The sequence below is a fragment of the Peromyscus maniculatus genome, chromosome 21 (assembly GCF_049852395.1).
Source record: "Peromyscus maniculatus bairdii isolate BWxNUB_F1_BW_parent chromosome 21, HU_Pman_BW_mat_3.1, whole genome shotgun sequence".
NCBI lineage: Eukaryota > Metazoa > Chordata > Mammalia > Rodentia > Cricetidae > Peromyscus > Peromyscus maniculatus.
The window spans coordinates 30,384,243-30,410,874 of NC_134872.1; the positions used below are offsets into that span (position 1 = coordinate 30,384,243).

Below are 26,632 nucleotides of genomic sequence, written 5' to 3' on the forward strand. Positions count from 1 at the left end.
AAAGTGCAATTTAAAGATTTATTATCTGTCTCTGCTCATTGGTTTCTGTAGTAGCAGGCAGAATGAATTACCTTATTCTAGTACATCATCAACTGGTTTGCTGGATTGCTCACAGAACTTACGGGAAAGAAGAACCAGGACAGGGAGTGAGGCAGCTATGGAGCCATAAAGCAGTTCCCACCAGAGCACCTCTCATAAGTTGAGTGAGTACCAAATAAATTTAGTTTACTCACAATTAAAATCTGAGAGCAAAGTATCTGACTTACCTAACTTAGGCTATGTGTGTGCACTTTGTCCAGGGAAGGGTGGGGGCCCTTGGTTGATAGCCTCCTAAAACTATGTACATTAAGGGAGTGACATTTCCCAATAGGAAAATCAATGATAACAGAAGAATGGATTGGATTTTGAAAGGCAAAAATATACAGGGACATGAAAAGAAGATGATGAATATATAACTAGGACTAGTGTGAGGAGAAATGCATAAAAATAATAATAGATATTGATAAAGTGCTTTGAAGGTTCTAAGAAAGGAAGGAGAAAGAGGAGATAGAGAGGAGGATGAGGAGGAGAAGAGAGAATCAGTAATGTATCATGAAAAAATTCACAAAGGAAAGGATATTTAACTTCCTTTTTCTACATCAGTGGTTCTCTAGCTTCCTAATGCTGTGACCCTTTAATATAGTTCCTCATGATGTGGTGACCTCCAACTATAAAATTATTTTCATTGCTACTTCATAACTGCAATTTTGCTACTATGTATCATAATGTAAATATCTGATATGTGGGGTATTTGATATGCAACCCCCAAAGTGTTCATGATGCACAGGTTGAGAAATGCTGGTCTGGGGAGATGCTATCTTTTGACATGGAATATGTGAACTGGGGCAGAAAAGACCCAGGTAGGGAAGCAGATTGAGTAAAGGTAGGAGGTTTAGGCAACACACACTAATTTTGTTTGATCTTAAGATAACACTCTGGAAATGTCTGTATAAACTGAGTTCCTGTTAAGTGTTCTACAAGGTAAAAATCATTTCTCTAGGAACAAGATGATGTTTGCTTCTCATATTCATTCTCTCAGTAATGCAGCGTGGGCTCTTCCATGAGTTAAATCATGCCATGCTGCCATTATTGTAATGACAAATGGCATTAGTAAAGCTTATTCTTGTGTTTAACCATTTCTCAGTTTTAATTTCTAATGTAGAAAACACCAAATGCTATAATCCACAGAGTTCAAGACTCTGGGACTCTAATATCTGAAAGTCTGAAAATCACTGGTATTTAACATATGGAGTAGAGAGGTAGTCATGATATTGCACATCTATTCTAGCCTTATACTAATGTGTATGGTTATCTGATAGTGATCTCCAAGGGTTTTGAACAAGAAAATGACATATGGTGCTGCCCTTTAAGAATAATTTGGAAGCAGACAAAAATAAGGGTTGAAAAATGGGAGTAGATAGTGGGAAGAGAGGGGATTATAGGGTTACTATAAAATCCTAGATGGGCCGGGCAGTGGTGGTGCACGCCTTTAATCCCATCACTCGTGAAGCAGAGGCAGGCGGATCTTTGTGAGTTCAAGGCCAGCCTGGTCTACAGAGTGAGATCCAGGAAAGGTACAAAGTTACACAGAGAAACCCTGTCTCAAAAAACAAAACAAGACAAAACAAAACAAAAAACAAAACAAAAATCCTAGATTGAAGCCGGGCGGTGGTGGCACACGCCTTTAATCCCAGCACTCGGGAGGCAGAGCCAGGCGGATGTCTGTGAGTTCGAGGCCAGCCTGGGCTACCAAGTGAGTCCCAGGAAAGGTGCAAAGCTACACAGGGAAACCCTGTCTCGAAAAACCAAAAAAAAAAAAAAAATCTAGATTGGAGATATTGTTACATGACACTATTTATGGGTAATACTGAACAAATGTCTACTCACCACAGACCAGGAACCAATACAATACCACCAATGTCCAACATGATGGACCAATGAGTTTATTGGTTTTACTTACAGGAACATGGGCAACTCAAACTTTCAGTTACATCACTGAAAGCCAATGCCAGCATGCATGACATAGCTGCAACCCAGAAGGTCTCTGGATAACTTGTAGGCAATTTGAGCAGTTCTTATTGCTCATATAACTCTGAAGAGAGAGGATCTTTGTACATCTGGTATGTTTCAGGGACTTCCTGAATTCTTTGAGTTGTTGCTTCTTGTGTTTTAATGAGTTTCTGTAGTGGTGTTTGATCGGCCCATGACCTTGGGCTTTAAGGCCCAAATGAGGGAGTGCTTCCTGCCATTGTATGTGACCTCTTGTAAGGAAAGGGAGAAGGGTCACATGCCCCTTCTCCCTACTCCTGCCTACGAGTGGATTCGCTCCTGCTCAGATCAGAGGACAACTTCTGCTATCCACTCCATTCAGTAATCATAAAGGTGTTTCTTCAATTTATATCTTAGTAAATTCTGTTACCCATTTAATAGAACTCATGTGGATTGATCCTAATAAGTGGCACCTACGTGACAAAAAGACCCACATTCCCTGCAGCTTCTGCCCGCAGCCTCTGGAGCAGTGGCAGCAGGTTGGCTCAGAAGCTTGTGTGCTCACTGCAGGTCAACCATGCTGGCACTCTAGAGCCACTGGGTCCCAACCACATGGATTTGAGCTCCTCACATTCCAACTGGGGCTACTTGCATGACCAAACCCTAAAGTACGTGGGTGGCTGCTGGTGAGTTTCTCTGCCCTGCAGAGCTCCACAGCCCAAACTCCCCAGCAAGGGCCTGACCCCTGCTCAGATGCCTAGCTGCATACAGCAGCCCCAGCGCCTGTAGACCAGGCAGCTCATGCAGCAATCAATCAGCAGTGAGTCAATCACTCACTCTCTGGCCAGGTGACTCACAAGGCAGCGCTAGGCGCCTTTCTATTCCTGTGATTTTAGTGACAGGATCCTGTTTAAAGATTATCAGCAGACTGTTCCTTTACTTTTAAAATTGTTCAGTGTATCAGCTACCAAGCCCAGCTAGCTCAGTTGGTAGAGCATGGGACCCTTAATCTAAGGGTCATAGGTTTGTGCTCACAATGGGCACCAGATGTAAGAAGAATTGCTAAATGGTTGTATTAATAAAAAAAAAAAACCCAGAACCAGATATTGGGGTGAAAACTGAGAGATCACAGAAGCAGAAAGACATCAGCCATGTTCTTACCCACTAGCAAATCCTCAGCCCAAGAGAGACCTACTTCTTGTATACCCTCACCTATATGCCTTTCTGTCCCTGCCCTCTTGCTGCCTCTCTGCCCAACTACATCACTTTCTCTTTCTGCCCAGCTCTATCACTTCCTGTCTGTCTGTACAGACCTCCATGATTAGTGCTGGATTATGTTCTCAGTGTGGCCTTGAACACAAATGCTAGGATTAAAGGTGTGTGTTACCATTACCTGACTTCTATATTTAATATAGTGGCTGGCTTTTTCCTAATCTTCAGATAGCTTTATTGGGTGCACAAGTGAAATATCACCACAAGTTCCCCATCAGGGTGGAATATTTCAACATGGAGCAAACTGTTACAGAATAGGTACATATTAATAAAGCAGAAGTGAGGCTAGAAAAGGTCAGAGAGGCAACAAAACTCTTCTGGAGTGCTTATTACCAAACTTAGAATATGAACGTGGCTGACATAACTGGATGTCAACATGTGGAAGATTGCAAAAAGATCCATATCTATCACCATGCACAAAACTCAAATCCAAGTGGCTCAAAGACCTCAACATAAATCCAGCTCTACTGAACCTGATAGAAGAGAAAGTGCAATGTAGCCTTGAACACTTTGGCACAGGAGACCAATTCCTAAATATAACACCAGTAGCACAGACACTAAGAGCAACAATCAATAAATAAATAGGACCTCCTGAAACTGAGAAGCTTCTCTAAAGCAAAGGACACAGTAAATAAGACAAAATGACAGCCTACAGAATACAAAAAGATCTTCACCAACCCCACATCTGACAGAGGACTGATCTCCAAAATATATAAAGAACTCAAGAAACTAGACATCAAAAAACCACACAGTCCAATTCAAAATATTATACACATCTAAACAGAGAATTATCAACAGAAGAATATCAAATAGATGAAAGACATTTAAGGAATTGTTCAATATCCTTAGTCATCAGGGAAATGCAAATCAAAATGACACTGAGATACCATCTTATACCTCTCAGAAGGGCTAAGATCAAAAACACAAGTGACAGCTTATGTTGGAGAGGATGTGGAGCAAGGGGAACACTCCTCCACTGTTGGTGGGAGTACAAACTTGTACAGCCACGTTGGAAATCAGTATGGCAGTTTCTCAGAAAATTGGGAATCAATCTTCCTCAAGATTCTATGATACCACTTTTGGGCATATACCTAAGGGATGCTCAATCATACCACAAGGACAATTGCTCAGCTATGTTCATAGCAGCATTATTTGTAATAGCCAGAACCTGAAAAACAACCTAGATGTCCCTCAACTAAAGAATGAATAAAGAAAATATGGTACATTTGCACAATGGAATATTACTCAGCTGAAAAAAATGACATCATGAAATTTGCAGGCAAGTAGATGGAACTAGAAAAATACATCCTGAGTGAGGTAACCCAGATTCAGAAAGACAAACATGTTATGCTCTCACTCATAAGTAGATACTAGATATAAAGCAAAGGACAATCAGACTACAACCCAGAGCTCCAGAAGCTAGGTAACAAAGAGGACCCTAAGAGAAACAGAAACACATGGATAACCATGGGAAGGGGAAATAGATGAGACCTCCTGGGTAAACTGGGGGTTGGTGGGGCACTAGAGGGGAGGGAATCTGAATGTAAGGGAATGGGATGGTTGAGCTGGCAGTGGGATGGAGGGGGAGAGCAATGAAAGAGATATCTTGATAGAGGGAGCCCTTATAGGCTTAGGGAGAAACCTGGTGCTAGAAAATTCCCAGGAATCCAGAAGGATGACCCCAGCTAGGACTCCTAGCAATAGTGGAGAGGGTGCCTGAACTGGTCTTTCCCTGTAATCAGATTGGTGAATACCCTAACTGTCATCACAGAGCCTTGATCCAGTAACTGATGGAAGCAGATGCAGAGATCCACAGTCAAGCACCAGGTCAAGCTTTGGGAGTCCAGCCAAAGAGAGAGGGAGGAGGGATTCTATGAGCAAGGGGTGTCAAGATCATGATGTGGAAATCTACAGAGACAACTGAACCAAGCTCATGGGAACTCGTGAACTTTAGACCGGTAGCTGTGGAGCCTGCATGGGACTGAACTAGGCCCTCTGCCTGTGGGAGACAGTTGTGTAGCTTGGTCTGTTTGAGAGGACCCTGGCAGTGGGATTAGGATCTATCTTTGTTGTATGAATTGGGTTTTTGAAGCCCATTCTGTATGGAGGGATACCTTGCTCAACCTTGATACAGGGGGAAAGGGCTTGGTCCTGCTTCAAATGAATGTACCAGGCTTTGTTGACTCCCCATGGGAGGCCTTACCTTTTTGGAGGAGTGGATGGGGGGGGCATTTGGGGTAGGTGACAGAGGTTGGGGAGCTGGAGGAGGGATGGAAGAGGGAACTGTGGTTGGTATGCAAAATGAAAAAAATTTAGAAAGAAAGAATATGACCATGGAAGTTTCTGGAATATAAGATGTTAAAAATTAGTGTTTTTTTTTTATTTATTTAAGCCTTCTTGTTTATTATGGCTAATTTTCAATGGCAAATTAACTGGACCGTGGAGTGCTTGAATATTTGGTCAAATATTACTTTGGCTATTTCTGTGAGGGTAGAGTCTGGATGTGATTAATATTTAAACTGGTAGATTGAGTAAAGCAGATTACCCTATGTAATACGGGCGGGCTTTATCTGATCAGCTGAATCCCTGAAATAATTAGCTATTCTGAAAGACTAACACTCCCTTGATTAACTCTTACCTGATTTTTCAGTGATCAGAATCAAACATGGGAGCCTATGCCTGCTAGACAAGTGCTATACTAGCAAGTCACATCCTAGCACCACCCCCCCCCCAAGGCTTTTCACTATTCTTAGTGCTATGAAGTCTGCTGGCCTGTAGACTGAAACTGGAACATAAACTGTAGATTTTGGACTTTCCTTCCTCCGTAATTGTGTGAGCCACTGTGTTCCTATGTGCATATGTGTGCATACATGGGTGCATGGATTATTGCTTCTACTTCTCTACTTAACTGTTGGAGAAAAACAAGCTTCAGGATAAATTTCTGATTGATTCATTTGTCTGAAATCAACTCTCTAAAGTGGTTAAACATAAGATACTCACAAATCTATTTATAGTAGTAAAAAGAATGGCAATAGTCCATGGCTTGATTTGGCAGTAGAAAAGCATGGGCACTGTCTATGTTAATCAAATATTGTACAAAGCAACAGTCTGTATTGTCATACATATGATATTTTAAACTGTTTCTGCCAAGTAAAAAGCATAAGTTTAGCTGCTCACTCCTCAAATGAGTTCCAGGATATAAACTCTTATCTCAAGATGCACATAAATTTACCTGCAAGCTATGTTTTTCTGAGAGAGGCCCTCTTGCCTGCAGAGTTGGTATTATGGAAAGCTGGCCACAGAATTTCTTTGTTCAAATGACTCAATGACAATGAACTTCAAGCCTCAATAGGGTGTCTGTTAAAGTGAGAACACCAACCCAGAAGAAATTTACACTGTAAATTGAATTGGGATGACGCAGAAAGACTTTGATGGAGCTAGGGACATAGACTACCTAAATTCTGATATTATTTGCCAGTAGAAACAACCTATCCATCCACTTAGAGAAATTAACCCTGCATTGCCTGAGGAAAAATGATAACCCCCACATCACTTAAGGCAGTCATCTTGGGAAGCAATGATTATTCTTCCAAGTACCCACCCATGACCCATCATTATTTTAGACTAATAGTTACATTATCATACCTTCAGACCCCGTAATATAAATTATGTGTGACCCATGAAGAGGTGTGCTAAACTTAAAAGAACCACTTGTTTTCTAATTGTTATGAACAAAACTCTGGGAACAGATACAAGGTAAGTACTAAGGGTATGGGACAATGGTGAGAGGAACATAAAGTTAGATTGGGATGAAAATATTGATAGGAATTCACTATGTACAGTGAATGTAATAGTTTGGAGTATTAGAAGTGATGTCAGCAGTATGTTTATTTGGCTGAAACCTGGACCAGAAGATGGCCCACAGGAATGAATACAAATGTCAGAACTTCCTTGGGTAAATGTAGTAGTGATGGAAAGTCTTAGTGAGGGTTCAGTGTTAGGATGTGTTGGTCTCCTAGCACATACCCAGTCATACAACTGGAGCAAATACATGCTAGAAGCCCAGAATTCTTAAAGAGCTTGCCCAGTGCCCTTCTCTGTAGACAAGACCTTATAGTGGGACTGCTGAGAAAGAGATAGATATTGCTTAGTTCATTCCCTGCCCTGGGAGAACATTCTCAGGACAGATGACAAATTTATTTGTTAATGTATTATGTTTTGTGGTATTGAAAAAGAAAACCAATAAGTAACAAGTGTTAAAATGAAAACATTTAAATTGTTTTAGTAAAAGGTTTTTGTTTGTTTGTTTGTTTGTTTTTATAAAGATTGAGCTTTCTGGACATTTCCAGAATGAAGAAGCTTATTCAAGTTATAAAGGCCTGAATAAATTATCTAACACACATAAGGAATGAGACTTAGAGATTGTATCAATGGTATTAAAGTTTTTAAGGTCAAAAGGCAACAATTATAAGGACTGGCTATTATATTTAATCCAAGTCTATTTAAAGTGACTAGTTTTAAAAATATTATATGCTAGTTAAATGTGCTAGATTGGTGTAATTGATCTTCTGGGTGTTCAATAACCATATTTTGTGGCCTATACTAATGTGATCAAGATGGATTAAAAAAGAATATTAAAGGGGATTAATTGGTTAATCAGGTCCCAGGGTACTGTGGGACATTTTCTTTAAACTTTTTTTAATCACATGGCATCATCCATTATTTTATTCAGAGAGGCCATGGAGACCCCAGCTGGTGAATTCTAACCTTTGTCCCATCTCCAAATAAGAGGGTCAACACAGGGAAAGATTCCCTCCACACTTCCAAGTGAAACAATGATAAAGCAAGGCCTTTGACTGATCCTCACATAGAGGGACTAACTGGAAAGAGAAAGACTAGAGGAGCAAGAGGTTCCTCCCATGCTCAAGTGGCCCCTGAGGATCAGATCATCAGCCGGCCTTGACAACAACCACCACCACAGCAGCGACAGCAAAGTGACTGATTTTTCCACCTCCATGGTCATAAACACCAAACAAGAAAGTATATCCAAGCCTAAAATGATAAGTATGTTTCTTTAACAGTCCTCAGTCCATATGATATGTTATTTGGACAACTATTCCTACCTAATGATTCTCTTTCTTGGTTTAAAAAAAAAATACTGCCCATGCATAGAATATGGCCTTGGCTCAGCTCAATGTGGCTATTTGTGTTCTGCCTCACACCGTCTTGCCAGTTAGAAACATACATTTAGATCTGTCTGTTCCCTGAAACCCTCATAATCCCTGTTCCACCCGATGTCTGCTCAAAGGACTTTACCAGTCCAGAAAAAGCTTACTTCATAGGCCACCTCATGTATTCATTGACTCGACTCCCCTGTGTCTCCTCCTGTTGCTTCCCTCCAACCTAACCAATACAGCCTTACCATCACCACTTTTGCTGCACAAAACCAGACGGTGCCCTCCTGGTACTACTAACCTTACTGGCCTTCTCCATTTCAGTCTTTCCGAGTCTTCACTGGTTCTCAGTATTGCTGGGGACCTACCTTCCCTGCTCTCATCAAACACTTAACCACCCTCGCTATTCACACCTAACTCTGCTGCTACTGGCAGCTCCTAAAGGCTCCCTCACCTTACTGTTTGCTCCTCAATACTCATGCATTTTGCCCAGATTATAAGCCTCCTCTAACTCATCCCTCCTCTTGCTACTCTGGACTTGGCAGTCTTCAGAATCTGGAATGGAAACAGTGGGCCTGTTTGGTTTTGTTTGTTTGTTTTCTATCAGTTAGCTCCTCTGTCTCTCCAGCTCTCAGAAAACCTTAAAGAAATTTCAGATCAGTTTGATACCCTTCTTCACCAATTTGATTCCTTTGCACCTGTGGTATTTCAACACTGAAGACCTTAGGTCCTCCTCCAAGATCCACGAATTCATGAGCCTTGGGTATTTGGCTAAATTTCCAGTCCCAGGCAGGATTTCCCTCTTGTTGAGTGATTTTAAGTCCAAACAGAGAGCTATTAGTTACCATTAAGGTATGCTTCTATTGCATGCTCTGGATTATAGTGCCATGGTGGTGATGGTTGTGGTACATAGGTATCATAGCTGGGTAGGACTAATGGTTAATTCCCTCATTGGAAACTCACATGGTACCTTCTGGTACCATCAAAGCTAGTTCTCAGGGTATGAACTTGAAGGTAGATCCAACTCAGATCCTCTGAGCTGTGTGCCTGGTCCAAAGTGCATGGTGTCCCCAGCAACAAGAACTTAAATTCTACCTCTGAGAGGCAACTGAAGGTAACACTTTTAGGAATTTGTTGGACAACCTTGACAACTTAAAAGGCAGCTTTTCATGCCTAATGTTGGAGTTTTTGTTAGATAGTCTATGGATCTTGGAGGGGGCAGTCTCATTCTTGGTTACTGCTGTGGTTTGAATGTGTCCCAATGCTCATGTATTGGAAACTGAATCATCAGTGCCATGGAGTTCGGAGGTGTAAGCACATGATCATGGGAATGAGCTAGTTATCACAGGTTCTTGACAAAAGCATGGATTTGACCCTCTCCCCCACCCTTTTTCCATATTCCATCATGGCAGGATGCAATAAGAAGGGTCTTGCCAATGTGGGTCCTTTCACTTTAGTCACAAGCCTTCAGAATGGTAAGAAATATTTTTTATTCTTTATAAACTAACTAGGTGTCTTGTTACAGTGTTGTACGACAGACAAAGACAGTTGTTAAGAAAACTACTATCCTTCCGTTTATGCTCAGTGCTTACTTCTTACTCTCTTTGCTTTTCTGATTTACTCTCATATGTTGAAATTCTGTTCTCATGTATGTCTATTCATGAGTTTTGCCTAAGAACATTAAAGTACATGGTTGTGTGGTAGGTGTCACTAAGAATAATCACATGCTGTAACAGAAATTGTTCTATACAGGGTTTGGCTACATTTTGATGACATAGTATGATACGACCTACAGAATTGGGCAACAGCTCAGGAATAGGTGTTAAATATATTTTAACATGAGGCTTAAATGGCTAAAAAAAATAGTCAGAAAATCTAGTCCCCTCCCCCAACTCCATTGCTCTCAGATCTCTGTGCGGAAAGTAATAGTGCTCCCTGCCATCTTCTTCCGGTAGTCTTCATCAAAATCCTCACTTTGTGCCACAGTAAAGTAGTTCTTCCAGTCTCCAGGCATCCCTGAAACAAAATGAAAGCTCAGAGATTGCTGTAGGTACAGAAGGGGGAGTGATTATACACCCCTAGGACCTGCACCAAGATAAGCAGGTACACAAGTCACCTCTCCAACTCTACAGCTATTAGCAAAGCAAGTCAGGTAGCATGCGATATCAGTGGAAAATATAAGTCAACTATAGGACCAAGAGATTTATTTGGCACCTCAGGATGTCAATCTCACCTACCTTTCCTCATGAAAGGAGAGATTGAGTGGTCCATGATGCTGGTGGGTAGAGTGGTATAGTTGGCCATTGGGTTTTGCTTCATTACATCAAAGGAGGTATGATGGATGATTTTATTTAGAACTTCCTCTGATATGTCTTTTTCAAGGAATTTTACTATCTTCTCAATTTCCCTCTTTGGGTCCTGTATGTGGAATAGTTATACAAAATAAATAAATTTGGTTTTCCATTGGAGGTGCTGTTTAGTCAGTATAGACAATATTTGGGAAAGGATGTGTCAAGGTGCCAATTGAAATTTATCTTAAGTAGTTTTAGTGCAGGGCACTGACTGTCTCAGGTTCTGCTCCTGCCCTCTAGGAGTGTAACTTGTAGCCGGGGACAAATGTCTCCATAGACAGCACCTGGAACCTTGAAATAGGAACTGTGGTATATCCTGGGTGTCAAGGATTGTGTGATGATCATATAAAACAGAGGCCATGTTGGTTTGTGTGATTAGTTTTGGTCTATTGACTATAACAGTCAGAGAAAGGGAATTGTGAGTTATCAGAACTCTAATAAGGGAATGAACAAAGATTATCAATTTGACTCAGGAATGTGAACACTTTGCTGCTTACCTCATTCTGATGAAAGCCAAGGAGCTAAGCTTCTGGTTAAATCACACTGGACTTTGGTATAGGAGTTGGATTTGTAACTTGAGCACACTGATCCACAGGATTTTGAGGGTAGACCTGTGGTCTACTCATTCACAGTGAAACAGAGAGAGGAGTCCATTCAATATCCCACTCTATGTATCTAATCCTGCTAGTGTTCACATGGACAAGACCTCAATTAAATATGGATGTCAGGGGTGTAGAAGAGGGAGAAGGGATCTAAACTTTTAAAATATAACTATGTGCACTCTACAATTATAACTGAATAAACCTACAGTCACTTTGTGAGACAACAAACCATTTTGTAGATAATGAAACATGGCTTGGGGGTGTCAGAATCTAATCCATTGATTTGACTATAAAACTTGTTCTGGTTTCTGAGGAGGAAAGATACAACTAGAGAATGTCTTCAAGGATCTCCTGTAGGCAAGCTCACATCCCAGGGTGTCACTGAGCTATCTGGATCTGAGGATGTGGGAAGACCCAGTGGAGGTCACACGGCCCTCACCTCTTTCATGTCTTCATAGAAGAGGTAGAGAATGCGGTGTTGGTCTTTCACATCCCACCATCCCTTTACATGGTCATACCAGGAGCCCCACAACACTGAGGAGGAAAGAGGTGGAATATCACTGTCACCTTAGAACTCATCAAATGAGAATGGATGTGCCAAATAAAAGAGAACAATTAATAAATACAAATGAAATGCAAAGATCCTAAATGGAATTCTTACCTGCAGAAGAGATTTTTTTAAACACACATACCCATACAAGAATTTCTCACCCCTCTCCCCCATGTCTTATTAGATGTGTTCCCCCTTCCATTCCCACTGAACTTTGTGTCTTTTTATTCCCATCAAGGCCAATTTGTACTACCCAAAATTTTTGGATGTGTTGTCTTCCACTGGAGAATGGTAGACTTCTCAGACACTATACTCTTAGAGACAACTGACCCTTACTCTTTCGCCAACAATCCCCAGTAGCTCATTTGTTAGGGGAAGAATTTTGTTTCCAACTCTTCTCTCTATGCTAGAATTTGGTATGGCTTGGGCTTTCATGGGGCTTGTGAATACTCTCACAATTGGGGTACATATGCAGCTCCTCTGCTTTGGCCAAAAGACACTGTTCCCTTGTACCATGCACTGCCTCTGGCTCTTAGATTTTGTGCCCCCTCTTGCTTTTGTAAGAGTATTGAGGAAAATGATAAAATACATTCTAAATTCCTTGTTTTTTACTCCCATCATTCAACTTTCTCTGCTATGAAGGGTGGAATTACAACTGAGTTCAAAACTTTTACTTTTTGTTACATTATCACATGGCACATAGATTAGTGTTAAGATGTATATGTGTGTGTATGTACACACACACACACAGACACACACACACACACACATATAAACTCATAGTATGGTTTTGAAAAGACTTGGGAAAATCTCTTACTACCAAGTATCTGGACAACTTTGCTCTGTGATGGTGAGTGATGAGAAGTATGCTAGCCATCTTTTGCTGGCTCTGCCTACCCTGCCCAGCAAGTGGAACTCAGCTTACATTTTGGAGACAGGAGGATGCTGCACTTGTTTCCTTAGTATACTTCCTGTTGGCTCACTGTGGTTTCCTGCTGCCACTGTCAAGGCTTTAAGTTCCCAGAAAGGGTCCCTCTGATAGCTCCAGGAGCTGGTGCACACCATAAACCTCTACTAGCCCTTGATGGCTTCCCCAACTTCTGCTCGCAACTGTCAATAGTCTTTGTCAAAATCTTCGGAGATGACCTAGTCAGAGTATATCATCTACTTCCTTGAATGACTTTAAGGGATGCAAATATCTACTGAAAATCCTGTCTGTTGTCAGCACATGGGTTAGGAAGTAGAAAGGCACAGTTTTCTTTCACTCACCGTTTCCAGCTTTGAATGTTTCAACATATTCTTCCCATGTCCCAGGGTCAGGCAGCATTCTATTCATTCTTGAGAAATGGTAGTAAGATACCAGGCAGTCCTTGGCATTTCTGGCCACATAGATAATCTAGGTTTTTTTTTTTTTTCAGCAAAGGGAGTGGGAGGCAGAGAGAAAACAAGACAGAAAATATCATCATTCAATATGGATACTTTTGTTCTTGGGAAGTATATTGCATATTGCATGCTAACTTATTGGAGGAACAGGGGAGTGCATGTGTTTTTATGATCAACATGATCACCTTTTCTAATATGTTCACAAACCATTCTGATTTATAGCTATAACAGTAACATTATTTCTAAGTATATCCTTTTTGTCTTAAAAGTGTGGTTTGTGTGATAAATATTGCTGTTACCCTAAACTAACTTGGGGAATAAGGAGGATACCTGTGGTGCCTTGGTCCAGTCATAACAAATTTCTGCAGACTGGGTGCCTTATAAACAACAGAAACTAATTTCTCACAGTTTGGGAGTCTGAAGAATTGAAGATAGAGATGTCAGCAGATTTATTGGCTCACTTCCTCACAGAGGGCCATCTTTAATAAAGGTCTCAAGCCTGTTCATGAGGCCCCATTTTCATAACATGATCACTAAAGACCTACTTCTGAATCCCATCACTATGGGAGTTAAAATTTCAATATGTTAATTTGGAGAACAGAACATTCACACCACAGAGCATGGTGGTTTTCACCATATAGAAGAAAGTCCTCCCTAGCTTTTGATGAGCGAAGAGTCTAAATGGGCTACAGGATGGGAGAAGCTAAGGCTATGAGCCAGCCAGTGTCTTCTCTATAAGATAATGCCAACCTCACAGATGAATTGTCTTCCCTGCTTTTCATCCTCTTGTGGCAGTATTAAGTCCCCCCACCTTGGAGAGATTTATGAGGGCATCTTTGTGTAAGGAAGATGATGGTATGATCTAACAAAGGAGAGGTGACCCCTTGTCTTGCTATCTGTCCCCTTCCTTTTCTTACCTCCTGGCTCCCATTCTAGCGTGTCGCTGTATATGTTTGCAGCAGTGATGGGGGAGGAGGATATTGCTGTGGTTTGATATGAGTAGCATTCCCCCAATAGCCAGCTGTAGACCTGATCTCCAGGGTAGTGCTACAAGGAGGTACTGGAGACATTTCAGAGACAGGGCTTACAGAGAGGGCCTTAAGACACTGGGGGTACACCCTCCAAAGATATTGTGGATCTTTCCTTCCCTCTCCCTGTTTACTGCTCTCCCTAATTCCCTCCTTTCCACTCTCGCCATCTTTCATTTCTACTTTGAGATTCAACTTCTCACTTTGGACTCCATTCCCACCACGGCGTTGCTCTTACTAGAGGCTCAATACAGAGCACTGCCCAATCTTGAGCGTGAACCTCCAGAACCATGAACCAAAATAACCCTCTCCTCACATCACCAGTAGCTTGTGCCCCGTATTTTGCTATAAGTAGCACTGCAAAGCTTCTCGTCTGTTACAAGCATCTTAGTGTCTTCTCAAGCACTTACGTCTAGTGTCCCACTCGCTTGTGTTCCTTCCGGTGAATTACCTGAATGCGTGCTTTCCCAAATGCATTTCCTCCATTACTCTCAGTCCTGCATGACTGTCTCTCTGCTCCCTTCCTTGCCACTGGATTTCTCTCCAATGTTCATGAAAGTACTTAGGAACCCAAACAGTGTGAGGCAACTACAGTCTCATTATCATATATATATATATATATATATATATTACATATATATACATTATATATATATTACATATATATACATTATATATATAATGTATACACACACACACACACACACACACACACACACACACACACACACTACATCTCAGGGGCTCACGTCTGCCAAACAAGTGCTTCCTGATTTAATCTTCAGCCCTTATTTTGCATGCTCTATTCCTATATTGAGTATGATATTCAAGACTCAAGAGACTAGACACAAGAGAAGTCCTAGGCACAGGGAATATATGCAAGAGCACTTACAATAAGGAATCCAAAATCAAATATAATTTTTGAAGAGTCTGATAACTTGTATTAGTTTCTTGTTGGTGCTGTAAAAAAATTATCATACATATAGTGGCTGAAAAAGTTATATGCATTATCTTAGATTCCCGGAGGACATGTTTCATGGGACAAAGTGAAGTGGTCAGCAGGGTAGGTTCCTTTTGTTGACTCTAAATGAAAATTCATTTCCTCATTGCTTCCAGCATTAAAGATCACCTGTGTTTCTGAGCTGCTGACCCTTTCCTAGAATCACCCCTTCTTCGTTCTTCACTTGCTACATCTCCTATTTCTGCTGGCTTCTTTTACAAAGACCTCTGGTGAAATGTAGGCCCCAGATAATTTAGATTGCTCACTACATCTTAATCAGACCCGCAAGACCTATTTGGCAATAGTAACATTCCCAAATTCTACTGCCTAGGATACAGATTGTGAGTAGCCACACCGTTATGCCTACAATAACATCATAAAACGAAAAGCTTAGACAAAGGTCTCTGAAGTCGTTTACTGCTCATATCTGAGTGGATAATGAGAGGGGCTGCCATCCAGAAGCTTGCAGTATTTAGAAGACTGATTTTACAAAAAGGTGTTAGTGTTAATGATTAGGCAGGTGTCTGTGTCTCTTCTGACATTGGGTCTACAAGGTTTGGCAATAATATATTACAGTAGCACTGAAAACCCGTTAAGGGAGAGCTGTAGCTTCTTGCATCAAGAGTGGACTCTGCCCCTGGGTGGGAAACATGCCCTTGCTACCTCCTTTAAGAGTGAACCCAGGACTTAAGATTCACTTAAATCAACCAGGCAGTGGTGGTGCACATCTTTAATCCCAGCACTTGGGAGGCAGAGGCAGGCAAATCTCTGTGAGTTCAAGGCCATCCTGGTCTACAGAGCAAGTTCCAGGGCAGCTAGGGCTGTTACACAGAGAAACCCTGTCTCAAAAAAAAAAAAAAAAAAGAGTCACTTTTCTTTCCCAGAATTCCTGCCACAAAGAACAGTGAGTTTAGATCTACCGTGTGTCTCTGCTGGGCCTGTGTGTCCTTCTGAGTCAGGCGGTGACTTTTTCCCTTTTTCTCTCTTCTCTTTCTCTTTGGGATCCTGGCCAGAGCCCAAGTATGCCTCTCGGGTACCTTAGGCCTTTTCACTCTTTCTCTAATGTTCCCTTCGCCCCTGCCATGTGGCCGCTTGTTAAGCTGGCCTCCATGCTTAACTCAAACAGCGCGCTGCACCCCGCCCCCACCCCCGCCTCTCCATTCTCTTCTTCCAGGCCCAGGACAGTATTTACAGCTTGCCTTTCCTGGGGATTTTCTTTTAAACACCAGTAAAATTGCCCTTGAGCTGCCATTTGAATCTGTTCTTAAACTTCTTCATTCATGAAACTAGGAGTCCCTAGAAAGACCCTCACTTCAACAGTATCAAGTGGTAACCAAGAACAGAATCATCGCTGGGTGGTGGTGGCATGTGCCTTTAATCCCAGCACCCAGGAGTTGGAGGCAGATGGATCTTTGTGAGTTCCAGGCTAGTCTGGTCTATAGAATGATTTCCAGGACAGCCAGGACTGTTACATGGAGAAACCCTGTCTCAAAAACCAAAAAAAGCAAGGAAGGAAGAAAGGAAGGAAGGAAGGGGAAGAAAAGAAAAGAAAAGAAAAGAAAAGAAAAGAAAAGAAAAGAAAGATTGATTATTGGTTTTTCAGCAGCAAAAGTAACTTGCAATAAAAGAAGATATCTATCTGTGGGAACTTGTGAGAATTCAGATCTGCCTGCTACCCAGGCCACACCCCACTGCAGCAGTCTCTCTGTCTCTGTCTCTGTCTCTCTGTCTCTGTCTCTGTCTCTCTGTCTGTCTCTCTGTCTCTGTCTCTCTGTCTCTGTCTCTCTCTCTCTCTCTCTCTCTCATTTTCATGAAGATAGGGTGTCTTAGTTAAGGTTTTTATTGCTGTGAAGAGACACCATGACCACAGCAACTCTTATAAGGAAAATATTTAATTGAGGCAGCTTACAGTTTCAGAGGTTCAGTCTATTATCATCATGGCAGGGAGCATGGTGGCATGTAGGCAGACGTGGTACTGGAGAAATAGTTGAGAGTCCTACATCTTTCAGGGACACTGGGCTGTATCTTGAGCATAGGAAACCTCAGAGCCCACTCCCACAATGAACACACTTCCTCCCACAAGGCCATACCCACTCCAACAAAGCCACACCTCCTAATAACACCACTCCCTAGGTGGCCAATTACATTCAAACTACCACACAGGGTCTCACTATATATAGTTCAGGCTGTCCTGGAACTCACTATATGAACCTGGCTGGCTTTGAACTCAGAGAGATCCACCTGCCTTTGCCTCCTAAGGGCTGGGGTTGAAGGTGTGCACCACTACAGCTGGCTAGCAGTTTCATTCTTACAGCTGCTTTAGATCGAATGGCAAGGTCCCTAGAGAGAGAATGGAGACATTGTGAGTCTCTAACCCCATAACACACTACTCAGGTGCTTGAATGCCAGGAGAATGGCAGACAATATCGTTTCCTTAAGAAACATTATCGGTTCAGGCTGCCAGATCCCAGGGCATCAGAGGGCTACCAGTGCCAAACATCCACCACCTAAGCAACAGCTTCACTTTAACTAAATGTGTCCTTTCTCTCCAATAATCTTGGAGTCCCACATTCCTGGCTACTGATCAATCAGCGTTTTATTAAACCAGTGTATAAAAGCATTATCCCACAGCATCCAACACGATGCTCTTGGCTAAGGACAAGGCATAACAGGACCCTGAGGCAGGTAAGGCTCTCTGATAGTTGGCTTTAGTGGGACTCTTAACAGCTTGGTTGAATATTGCCTGCAGGGGGAGGGGCTTGGACCTGCCTCAGCTGATTGTACCAGGCTTTGCTGACTCCCCATGGCAGCCCTTACCCTTTTGGAGGAGGGGATGGGGGGAAGGCTAGGAATCAGGGAGGAGGCTCTGGGGGAGTTAGGAAGGGGGAGAGGAGATTGGGGGGAGTAGGAGGAAAGATGAATGGGCAATCTGTGGTTGGTATGTAAAATGAGTAAAAATTTTTTTTTTAAATAAAAAAATAATATGGCCCGCAGCTGCACTGCAGCCTGTGTTTTGAGACCCCTCCTGGCCTCTTCTTTGCAGGACCCCAAAGATCCCCAAGTTCACTGTCTTGTTCTACCTTTCCCATGCACGTTTCCCCAGACAGACTGCATTCTTGTTTAAGTCCTTCTTGGTCCCTGCTTCACGGAGGTTCCAAATTAAAAGTCCACCTTCAAGCAGGAACCCTTGCTTGGTTTCATTGGCTTCTCTCTTTTAGCATGGGTTAGCTGGTACACGTGAAAACTTCCAATGGTACCCGGCAATCATATTCTGAAGGAAAGGGGGGGGGTGCGGAAAGGAGTGTGTGGGCCGTGGAGTAATGACAGTACCCGCCTTACACTTTCCACTGGTTGCTTCTGTTTTAATGAGTAAAACTGGGCTGTTCTTACCTTTGAGTTTTCTTTCCAGAAGGAAGGTGGCAGCATCTGAACAGGCAGATGAGTCTTCAGGGTTCGAGGGGAAGGCATTTTGTTAGCCAGATCCAGACCTAGGAAATAAGACCACACTGTTCAGCCAGATGTTTCTCCCCAGCTGTGTGGATCCCCTATTGTGTTAAACGCTGGAAATTGTGTTGGCCAAATGATTGACTCTGTGGTCTTACATATATAAGGGCTGTGTCTCCCTCCTGATGGCAGCTTTCCAGTTCATCCTAGAGGATCCTACACAATGATGGGTGGAACTACACCTTAAACAGGACCCCTTAGTTATGCAAACCTCTTGTCCTTTACCTAAACTTAGATCCCATGTCAGAAAACTGAAGATGGACTGAGGAAAGGGTTAATCGCGGAAACTTCTTATTTATTGTGTAGTGGGCTCTGAACTAAAGTTATGCCTTCTTGTGAAACTGTTCCTAAGAATACTTAGTGCTAACACTATGTTGAGTAATCTGGTCTCTGGACCAGCCATAAATTCTTAAACAATGTGTCCCTGACCTCAAGGCTATGAGAAATGCCAGACCACTGAACTGCTATCTCTCCACTTCTGTAAACAAAGCTTGCTTGCTGCAGCTGTCCGTAGGTGCCTTCTGTATACATCACAACTGAAGTTTTTGCCTTTAAAAACTTGAACAAATTGGAGGTTGTAGCTGTCTCCTACCACTCTGTCTGGGACAGCCCCCACTGGTGGTGAATAAAGGCTCCATATAATTTTATTTGTTTGAGCCTCTCAGATGTTTCCTTTCTTTAAAACCCATAACATTTGGAGGTTCCAACAAAATCCCAGAGAAGACTCCTGGCCCCTAAGGTGAGTGCCTCCTACCTAGGAAAAAGTAAGGGCTGTTAGTCCTAGAGAGGCCACTGAGAGGATGTTCTTTAGGTCCAGAAATTGACTACCTCCCGCCAAATTGCCCCCTAAAATTTTTGAAGGAGTCTTTTTGTGTACCTGTATTCGAGATCTCTGTAAGTAACATAAACCTGGGTTTCAGGTTTTCGGTAGGTCTGGGGAGCCAATCAGGCGATACATGAAAAAAGCTGGCAACAGTGTAAGAATACCTGAGTTCAGGTTGAGGCCAGAACAGCACCACAAATCCACAGGATCTGGTTTGTCTCGGTGGCCACCAATCTGTGCTCTGTATTTGTTGGATTCATTCTGTCCCTTGCCTGTGTTTTTATGCCTCCATTAACCATTTCCAATTATAGGCAGACATGGAAAACTGAACCTCCCTGATGCTCTCAACCTCCACGTTGGAATGCATGTTACAAAACTTTAAATTAGGTTTCAGAGCATGAGAATCAGAGTGTGGAGTCCACTTCTCCAAGGGAACTCTCTGTTCACTTTGCAAATTGGATTGGTCAGCCTTTGGTGTGGGATGAATTGATAATTGTGTCATGCAACATTGAAGTTGCTGCCAGGGTTCAGTCTATCATTCTAGGAAGACCAGGATCAGTTTCCCTACATTTAAGCATGGCTGGATAGCCTGGGAACACAACCTCCCTGGATGCTAGAGTGCAACACACATGGGATCCGGAGGATGTTAGCAGTACAGGAGAAAAAGCCTCCCAAAGTGTCAGAGGACCCCTGACCCTGAGTTTTCCCAGCCACCCTATGTCCCACCTGTGACTCCTTCTGGACCCAGTGCCCCTGACTCTGTCCTTAGCTTTTCCCACACCTGTAGCGGGTCCTCCTATGCCCTACCTCCCCACTCTCAACTGTATCCAAGGCTTCCTGACTCACTCATCCTCACAGGACCCAGGTATAGACCAATCCCCATCTCAGTTCCCTCTATGGGTCCTTGGCTCCCTTCATAAGGGATGCTACAGGTGATGTGGCTCCATTTATGGTCTATGTTCCCTTTTCTACCAGTGATCTTTATAACTGGAAAAATCAAAACTCCCAATCCTCTGAGAAACCCCAAGGTTTAATTTCTTTCCTCAGACAGTGTTTTTACACTCACCAGCCTACCTGAGATTGACTGCCAGCAGCTACAAACTCTCTCTACCTCAGAAGAGAGAGAAGAGAGAGACAGAGGATCTGGAGGGAAGCAGGGTAATCCATACATAGCCTCTGAGGACACCTTGATTCTGGAAGCTGCCTTCCCTTCTACCGGACCTCAATAGGACCCCAACACTGCCCAAGGTAAGAGGACTCCCTGCACCTAGTGCTGGACTCTGATAAATGGTCTCTGCAATTCTGCACAGAAGCTCACAAATTTGTCTAATGTTAGTGAAGTTTTACAAGGACCTACTGCAACTCCTTCCATGTTTCTGGAGAGGCTATTAGAAGCCTACCAGATCTCTACACCCACTGATTTGGAAGCCCCAGCAAACAGGCACATATCTTTAAGCCTAGCACTTTGGGGGCAGAGGCAGGAAGATCTCTGAGTTCAAGGCTCTCTGAATTCAAGGCTAGCCTGGTCTGCAGAGCGAGTTCCAAGACTGCCTGAGGCTCTACTGCTTCTCCCTAGTGCCTTCCTATGGGAGCAAGTATTTAACTTTCTGACTTTGGGGACATATATGCTCCAAACTACAGCCCATGCCTTCACTGAGCTGTGACACATGCAGAGCACTCCAGATGCTTGCACACCATAGGATGTGTGCCTTCTGCTACCAAGTCATGCATTTTTTAGGACAGGAATTATGTTTGTTGACCTCGGCTACTTTCACCGTACTCCTTTCTGTTTCTGTTTGAAAGTGCTTTCTAGAAGGAAGACTGTAGAAATGATATTCCTCTGGGGTAAAAATTGATACTGCACAGTAATCACAGTCTGCTGCATCCCAGTTGGAGGACCTTACCCGAGTTGAGGGGTGGAGGCAAAGTCCACTCGAGGAAAGGGTGGCGGTCAAAGGTGTTGGCCCGCTGGCACTTTTGCACATCCCCATCATTTTGGATCATGTCCACAATTTCCTGTGTCCAGGTGGTACCTAGAAGCACCCGTTATTTTCAGTTCTACCCACTCATGGCACAATTCAATTCTATTTAATCATCACACATATACTCAGCTACATTCAGGTTTGCTGGGTTCTGGGTAGAATCTACTCATCTGTTACATTCTCTGCACACTCGGTGTATTTTTGCTGGAGTGGGGGAGAGGGCTCCTCTAAACACTAGTGGTCCTCTGTGCTCATTGTTACCATGTGCTTGTAGTGTATACTTCCTCATGGCCTCTCTGTCCTCTTTCTCCCTAGCATTCAGCAAAGCATTTTGCCCCGCCCCCCATAAATTGAGTTTGACTGAATAAATATGGAGTCAGGCAAATGTGCATTGATGCACAGATGAGTTAGCCAATGCTTCTGCTCTAACAAGCTGATGGTCCTTTTTGGAGGAGACAGAACAAAGACTGCTTCTTGCCTGACTGCCATCCCCTCTTCTCTTCCTAATTAAGAGATCCTCCCATTTTAGTTAGGTAATTAGCTACTTGAGTGAAAGGTCACAGTTTTCAGTCTTTCTTGCACCAGGATCGAGTCACTACTTATGATGTCTCTATTACTCTCAGATAAACCCAATACATGAGGCATACACACAGCCAGAAGGAAGGCAAAAATGAGGGAGGGGGATGTGCTAGAGGAGTGTACAGGAAGGTTGCTCAATCACTGCTGAAAGGCCAGTGAGAGTAGAACTATGGCAGCTTTGGCATGAAGAATGCATATAAGAATAGAATATCACCTGCCCTAAGAAGGAAGTATTCTCGCGAAGGGACCAGTGCAGGTGTGTTACACACCTGGGAGTATATGGAGGGTTCATGAGAGGCTGAGAGGTGCTGAGAGAAATGATGCAACAAAGTCAGAGAGAGAGAGGGAAGGAGGGAGACAGTGTGTGTTTATGTTTGGGACCATTGTACAGAGGCCTTGCAGGTGACTGCATGATTTTCAAGGTGGACTGAAGGAAAATCTCTGCTCTAAGGAGATGTACAGGCTTAAGTTTCAGATATGGGGAACTTAGCTGGGAAGCCACATGTCCAGTGAAAACCAGACAGAAAGGGAGAGCCTATAGCAACTGGAAGCTCTGCTTGGAAATGTCTAAGCTCAATGTTGGCCCATGAGCAAGAGGGGTGGAGATGAAAACTAATATGGAACTCAATGCCCAGGGACAGAAAAGGTTCCAGAGCCTTTGATGGGTGGTCCTTTCCTGAAATCCAGCTGTTTCTTGTTGTCAGAATCCCTCTTAACTAAGTCAAATGTCCAAACTATTAACTTCGTCACATTGTGTGGGATTATGAAAGCAAATGGGGGGGTTGGGCGCTGCTAGACACTCACCGCTATCTTCCCAAGGGGGATGCCCCTTAGTGCTACCCTCTGCCCAGGCCCATGCCATTCTTTGTCTTTGGGACCCCTTCCCCATAAACCCCTCTTCATTCCCTAGGATCTAACAACTGATACCTCCTTCTCCATCTCTCCCTCAGTGGATGCGCATGGGCCTCTCAGCACTGCTACGTGGCTGCAAGTGCCCAAGTCCACGCCAATCTAGGCCACGAGGAGCAGTCTAGGTGCTGGAGAAGCGAAGAGAGAGGGGTGGCCTGGCTGGTGGGATTTACCCTAAGCATTTCCATTCTATTTCCTAGAGTCTTTGGGGGCTTGTGATGTTTGGTCCGTCTCTGTCTTTCTTTCAATGGCCTAATTAAAGGAGAACCCTGTGGCTGGGGCACGGACACTTATGAGTTTGGATTCCCCCCTCGAGCCGCCAGGGACTTGCCTAGCTGAAGGCCTACATTTCCTCTTTTAATCAGGATGCCCACGTCAGAAAGCACTTGTTCCGTGCAAGTGGCTTTGCCTGCTGCACTCCTTGCACCCACCTGCCTTTGCATAGGTCGCAATGAGGAGGTCGTCAGGCTTTGCTTGGAAGTTCCAGATTTTGTCCCAATTATCACTTATCATCTTGGACATGAGGATCCCATTCACTTCTTTGGTTTCTGGCTGCAGGTACCGTTCGTCCAGGTGGAGGTTTTTCATTTCTTCCGAGGACATCTTGGGATGGGGACTTGACAGATTCTGTAGGAAGGTGAATTTATGTTACTTCTAATACTTGGGCTTAACTTTGATTCTCTCAGGTGAGCAGAAGAGCGACTCGCATGTTTTGTGTTCATGTAGCAAGAAAAGTAAAGTTGTGGGTATGTGGGACATTTGAAACAGCTTGGCTTGAAGGAACAAACATCTCTAGGGGACAGCTACCAGGAAGGAAGATAACCCTGGAGCAATCTGCCATTTTGTGTGCATTCCTTGGAGATAGCCTGTCTGAGGCCTGAGAGACAGGCAGAGACATGGGCTTGTGCCACAGCCCACAGCTTCCTGTGAGGTCTGAGCAGCATGAAGTGGATTGTATGCAAAGTGGGCAGAGGTAGGCTCACTAACTAGCACAAATACAAACATGACTTCATGTAACATCTTCCTAGGGGTCCCCTCTATGAGGTTGTGGCCATCAAAGGGTCACAGCATGGCAGTCTGGCTGACAGAAATTTTCTGGAAGTCGACAGTAATAAGTGGTTCATCAGTGGTAGGGCTCAGCTGAAGAGCAACCACCACATAGAGCCACCTCATCTTTCTTTGGGAGAAAACCCAATGGCTTGAGATGCGGCAGCTATTTCTATGAAAGAGAATTTTGCTCCAATTTCTTGAAATCTTAGAATTAAATTGATCATAGATCTCTGTGTGTTATTGCATACCTGTAGTCAGTCGCAGCAATGAGAAGCTGAGGCAGGAGGACTTCAAGTTTGAGACTAGTCTGGGCTATATAGACACACACACACACACACACACACACACACACACACACACACACACACTCACACCCTCTTTATATAAAAATTATAGAACCATAATAAGTCAAGCCATAGCATTTCTGTTTTTGTTCTAGGTTTAAGAATGATCCTGGCATGTTTAGCAAGTGCTTCCATGGCTAAGAATTTGATATTCTGAAACAGCTAACAGATGGAACCTACAGTTAGGGTTTAATGTATTATCGGGGAATTTTGCATGCAGATTCTATTTCATCAGGCTTGTCCGTGAGAGAATCCGAGTTACCATACTGATAAGCTTAACTTGGGAGACTTAGGATATTTTTTGAGGTAGGATATTCGTCTGCAGAGGGAAGGGTCACACGGTCACCCACAGTTCTCAACCTTGCATTTGAGTCCAGCAAAGGAATGGTGATGGTTGCTGCATTTAGAAGACACATCTGTTCCCATGTACAGCACCCAAAGGGACCCGGAGGCACAGGCTGGAACATGTGATAGGCTTGACTGGACCAAGGCTTGGCAGCCCTTTCCTGTCATAGTGTAGCTGTGGGGCTCTACACTGGGATGTCCATCCTCCCTCTTCCTCCTGCTGAAGTTTGCTGCCTTGCTTTTCATCCCCAAGGCCAGTCATTTCATCGCTTATAGGCAGCTACAGAAATGCCTGGGAACTCTGGGATGTGGGAGGACTCGAGCTCTGGTTCCTCAGGAAGTGGGCTCTGCCAGGTGGGCTGTTCCTGACACAACAGCTTTGTTTGACCTGAGAAGGTTCATTTAACCTATCTTCTGTTCATGGCTTCCAAACTAGAAAGGACTCTGGGATAAATAAAACATGTGGCAACCATCTTTTGAGGACAGGTCCTCCCGTTCTGTTCTGAAGTGACAAACTGACTGTCACTGACAGTGTGTGGAGCTTTCCCAGGAATTCATGTCAGCGAGGTCAGAGGTGAGGAAACATGGGACGGGGGAGTTTCAGGTAAGTCCTGAAGCAGCCTGAGATCAGAGTGGTTTGTGGAGATTTTCCTTTTGTCTCAAAGACTAAATGCATTGTGGAAAATGGATGCTCCCTGAAGTAACAGGAAGACACAGAGGAAACCTAAGTGCATACTACAAAGTGTAGGAGACCTGTTTGAAATGGAGACATGCTGCTGGAGTCCAAATGTGTGGCCTTATCCATGCGGTGAGACCATGGAGACAGTGGAGGTCAGTGGGGGTCCAGGACTGGGTGGATGAATAGGGAAAGCATGGAGGAGTTTGGGGGTGGGGAAATGACTGTATGATACTGAGAGAGTGAATGCCCATCATTATATTAACCCCATAGGACGTGGTATGTGAAGAGCCACCTAGGCATGGTGGTGTTCACTTGTCATTCCAGAACTGAGATGGGAAGATGATCAGGGTTATCCTCAGCTACATAGTGAGTTTGAGGCCAGCCTATGAGATACTGCTGCATGATCATGAGAGAGAGGTAAAAAATGCTATGTGGAAGAGCTGAAGCCAAGAATGTAGGCAGGCAGCCCCCCCCCACTCCTTTCCTTCCTAGGACTTCCAGGAATACAGTTTCACCCCCAACGCCTGACCTTAGGACTTGTGTCTTGGAACCTGGGAGCTGGAAACCTTGTGTTGCTTTAACCCACCATGTTTATAATCATCTTTTAAGCAGAAGCTGGCACAACAGCGGCCCAGGAGTGAAACATAAGCCAGGAGCTCATCCGGAAACTTGCGGAGCCAGGATTTTGTAGAGGGCATTAGGACAAAGAAGCAAGCAGTGTTTGTGGAATCACTAGGTAACCACCTAATACAAACCTACAACCCCCCTCATCAGTCTGTCTGAAACTGCTGAAGCCCCAGCAAGGCTTTTCTTTGTAAATCATCTGGTGGCACACCTTCTTGACCTGTAAACCTGTGGTGGTTTGGAAGAAAACGGCCCCCATAGGCTCATAAGGAGAGGCGCTATTGGGAGGTGTGGCCTTGTTAGGAAAAGTGTGTCACAAGGAGTGGGCTTTGAGGTCTCAGATGCTCAAGCCAGGCCCAGTGTTTCGGTCTCTTCCTGCTGCCTGTGGATCCAGATGTAGAACTC

The 26,632-nt window shown here is 43.6% G+C and overlaps 1 protein-coding gene and 1 long non-coding RNA gene across 3 annotated transcripts; one reads left to right on the top strand and one right to left on the bottom strand.

Annotated features, from left to right (window-relative positions):
• LOC143269894 (uncharacterized) lies at positions 1–26,077 on the top strand. Of its 2 annotated transcripts, XR_013046681.1 has the most exons (4): positions 19–203; positions 20,763–20,963; positions 25,590–25,755; positions 25,874–26,077. It is a non-coding gene; the product is annotated as an uncharacterized LOC143269894 (long non-coding RNA). The 2 variants fall into 2 exon arrangements; XR_013046680.1 differs by having other exon boundaries at positions 1–203; positions 20,763–25,755.
• Positions 9,945–23,788, bottom strand: LOC102909898 (sulfotransferase 1C1). The gene is made up of 7 exons (XM_042266266.2): positions 23,617–23,788; positions 21,620–21,748; positions 18,779–18,876; positions 13,247–13,373; positions 11,867–11,961; positions 10,712–10,892; positions 9,945–10,490 (listed from the first exon to the last, which is right to left on the bottom strand). Exons 1-7 carry the CDS (start codon positions 23,786–23,788, stop codon positions 10,378–10,380), a joined length of 915 nt encoding a protein of 304 aa, XP_042122200.2. The 3' UTR covers positions 9,945–10,377.
• Positions 26,078–26,632: the final 555 nt, after the last annotated feature.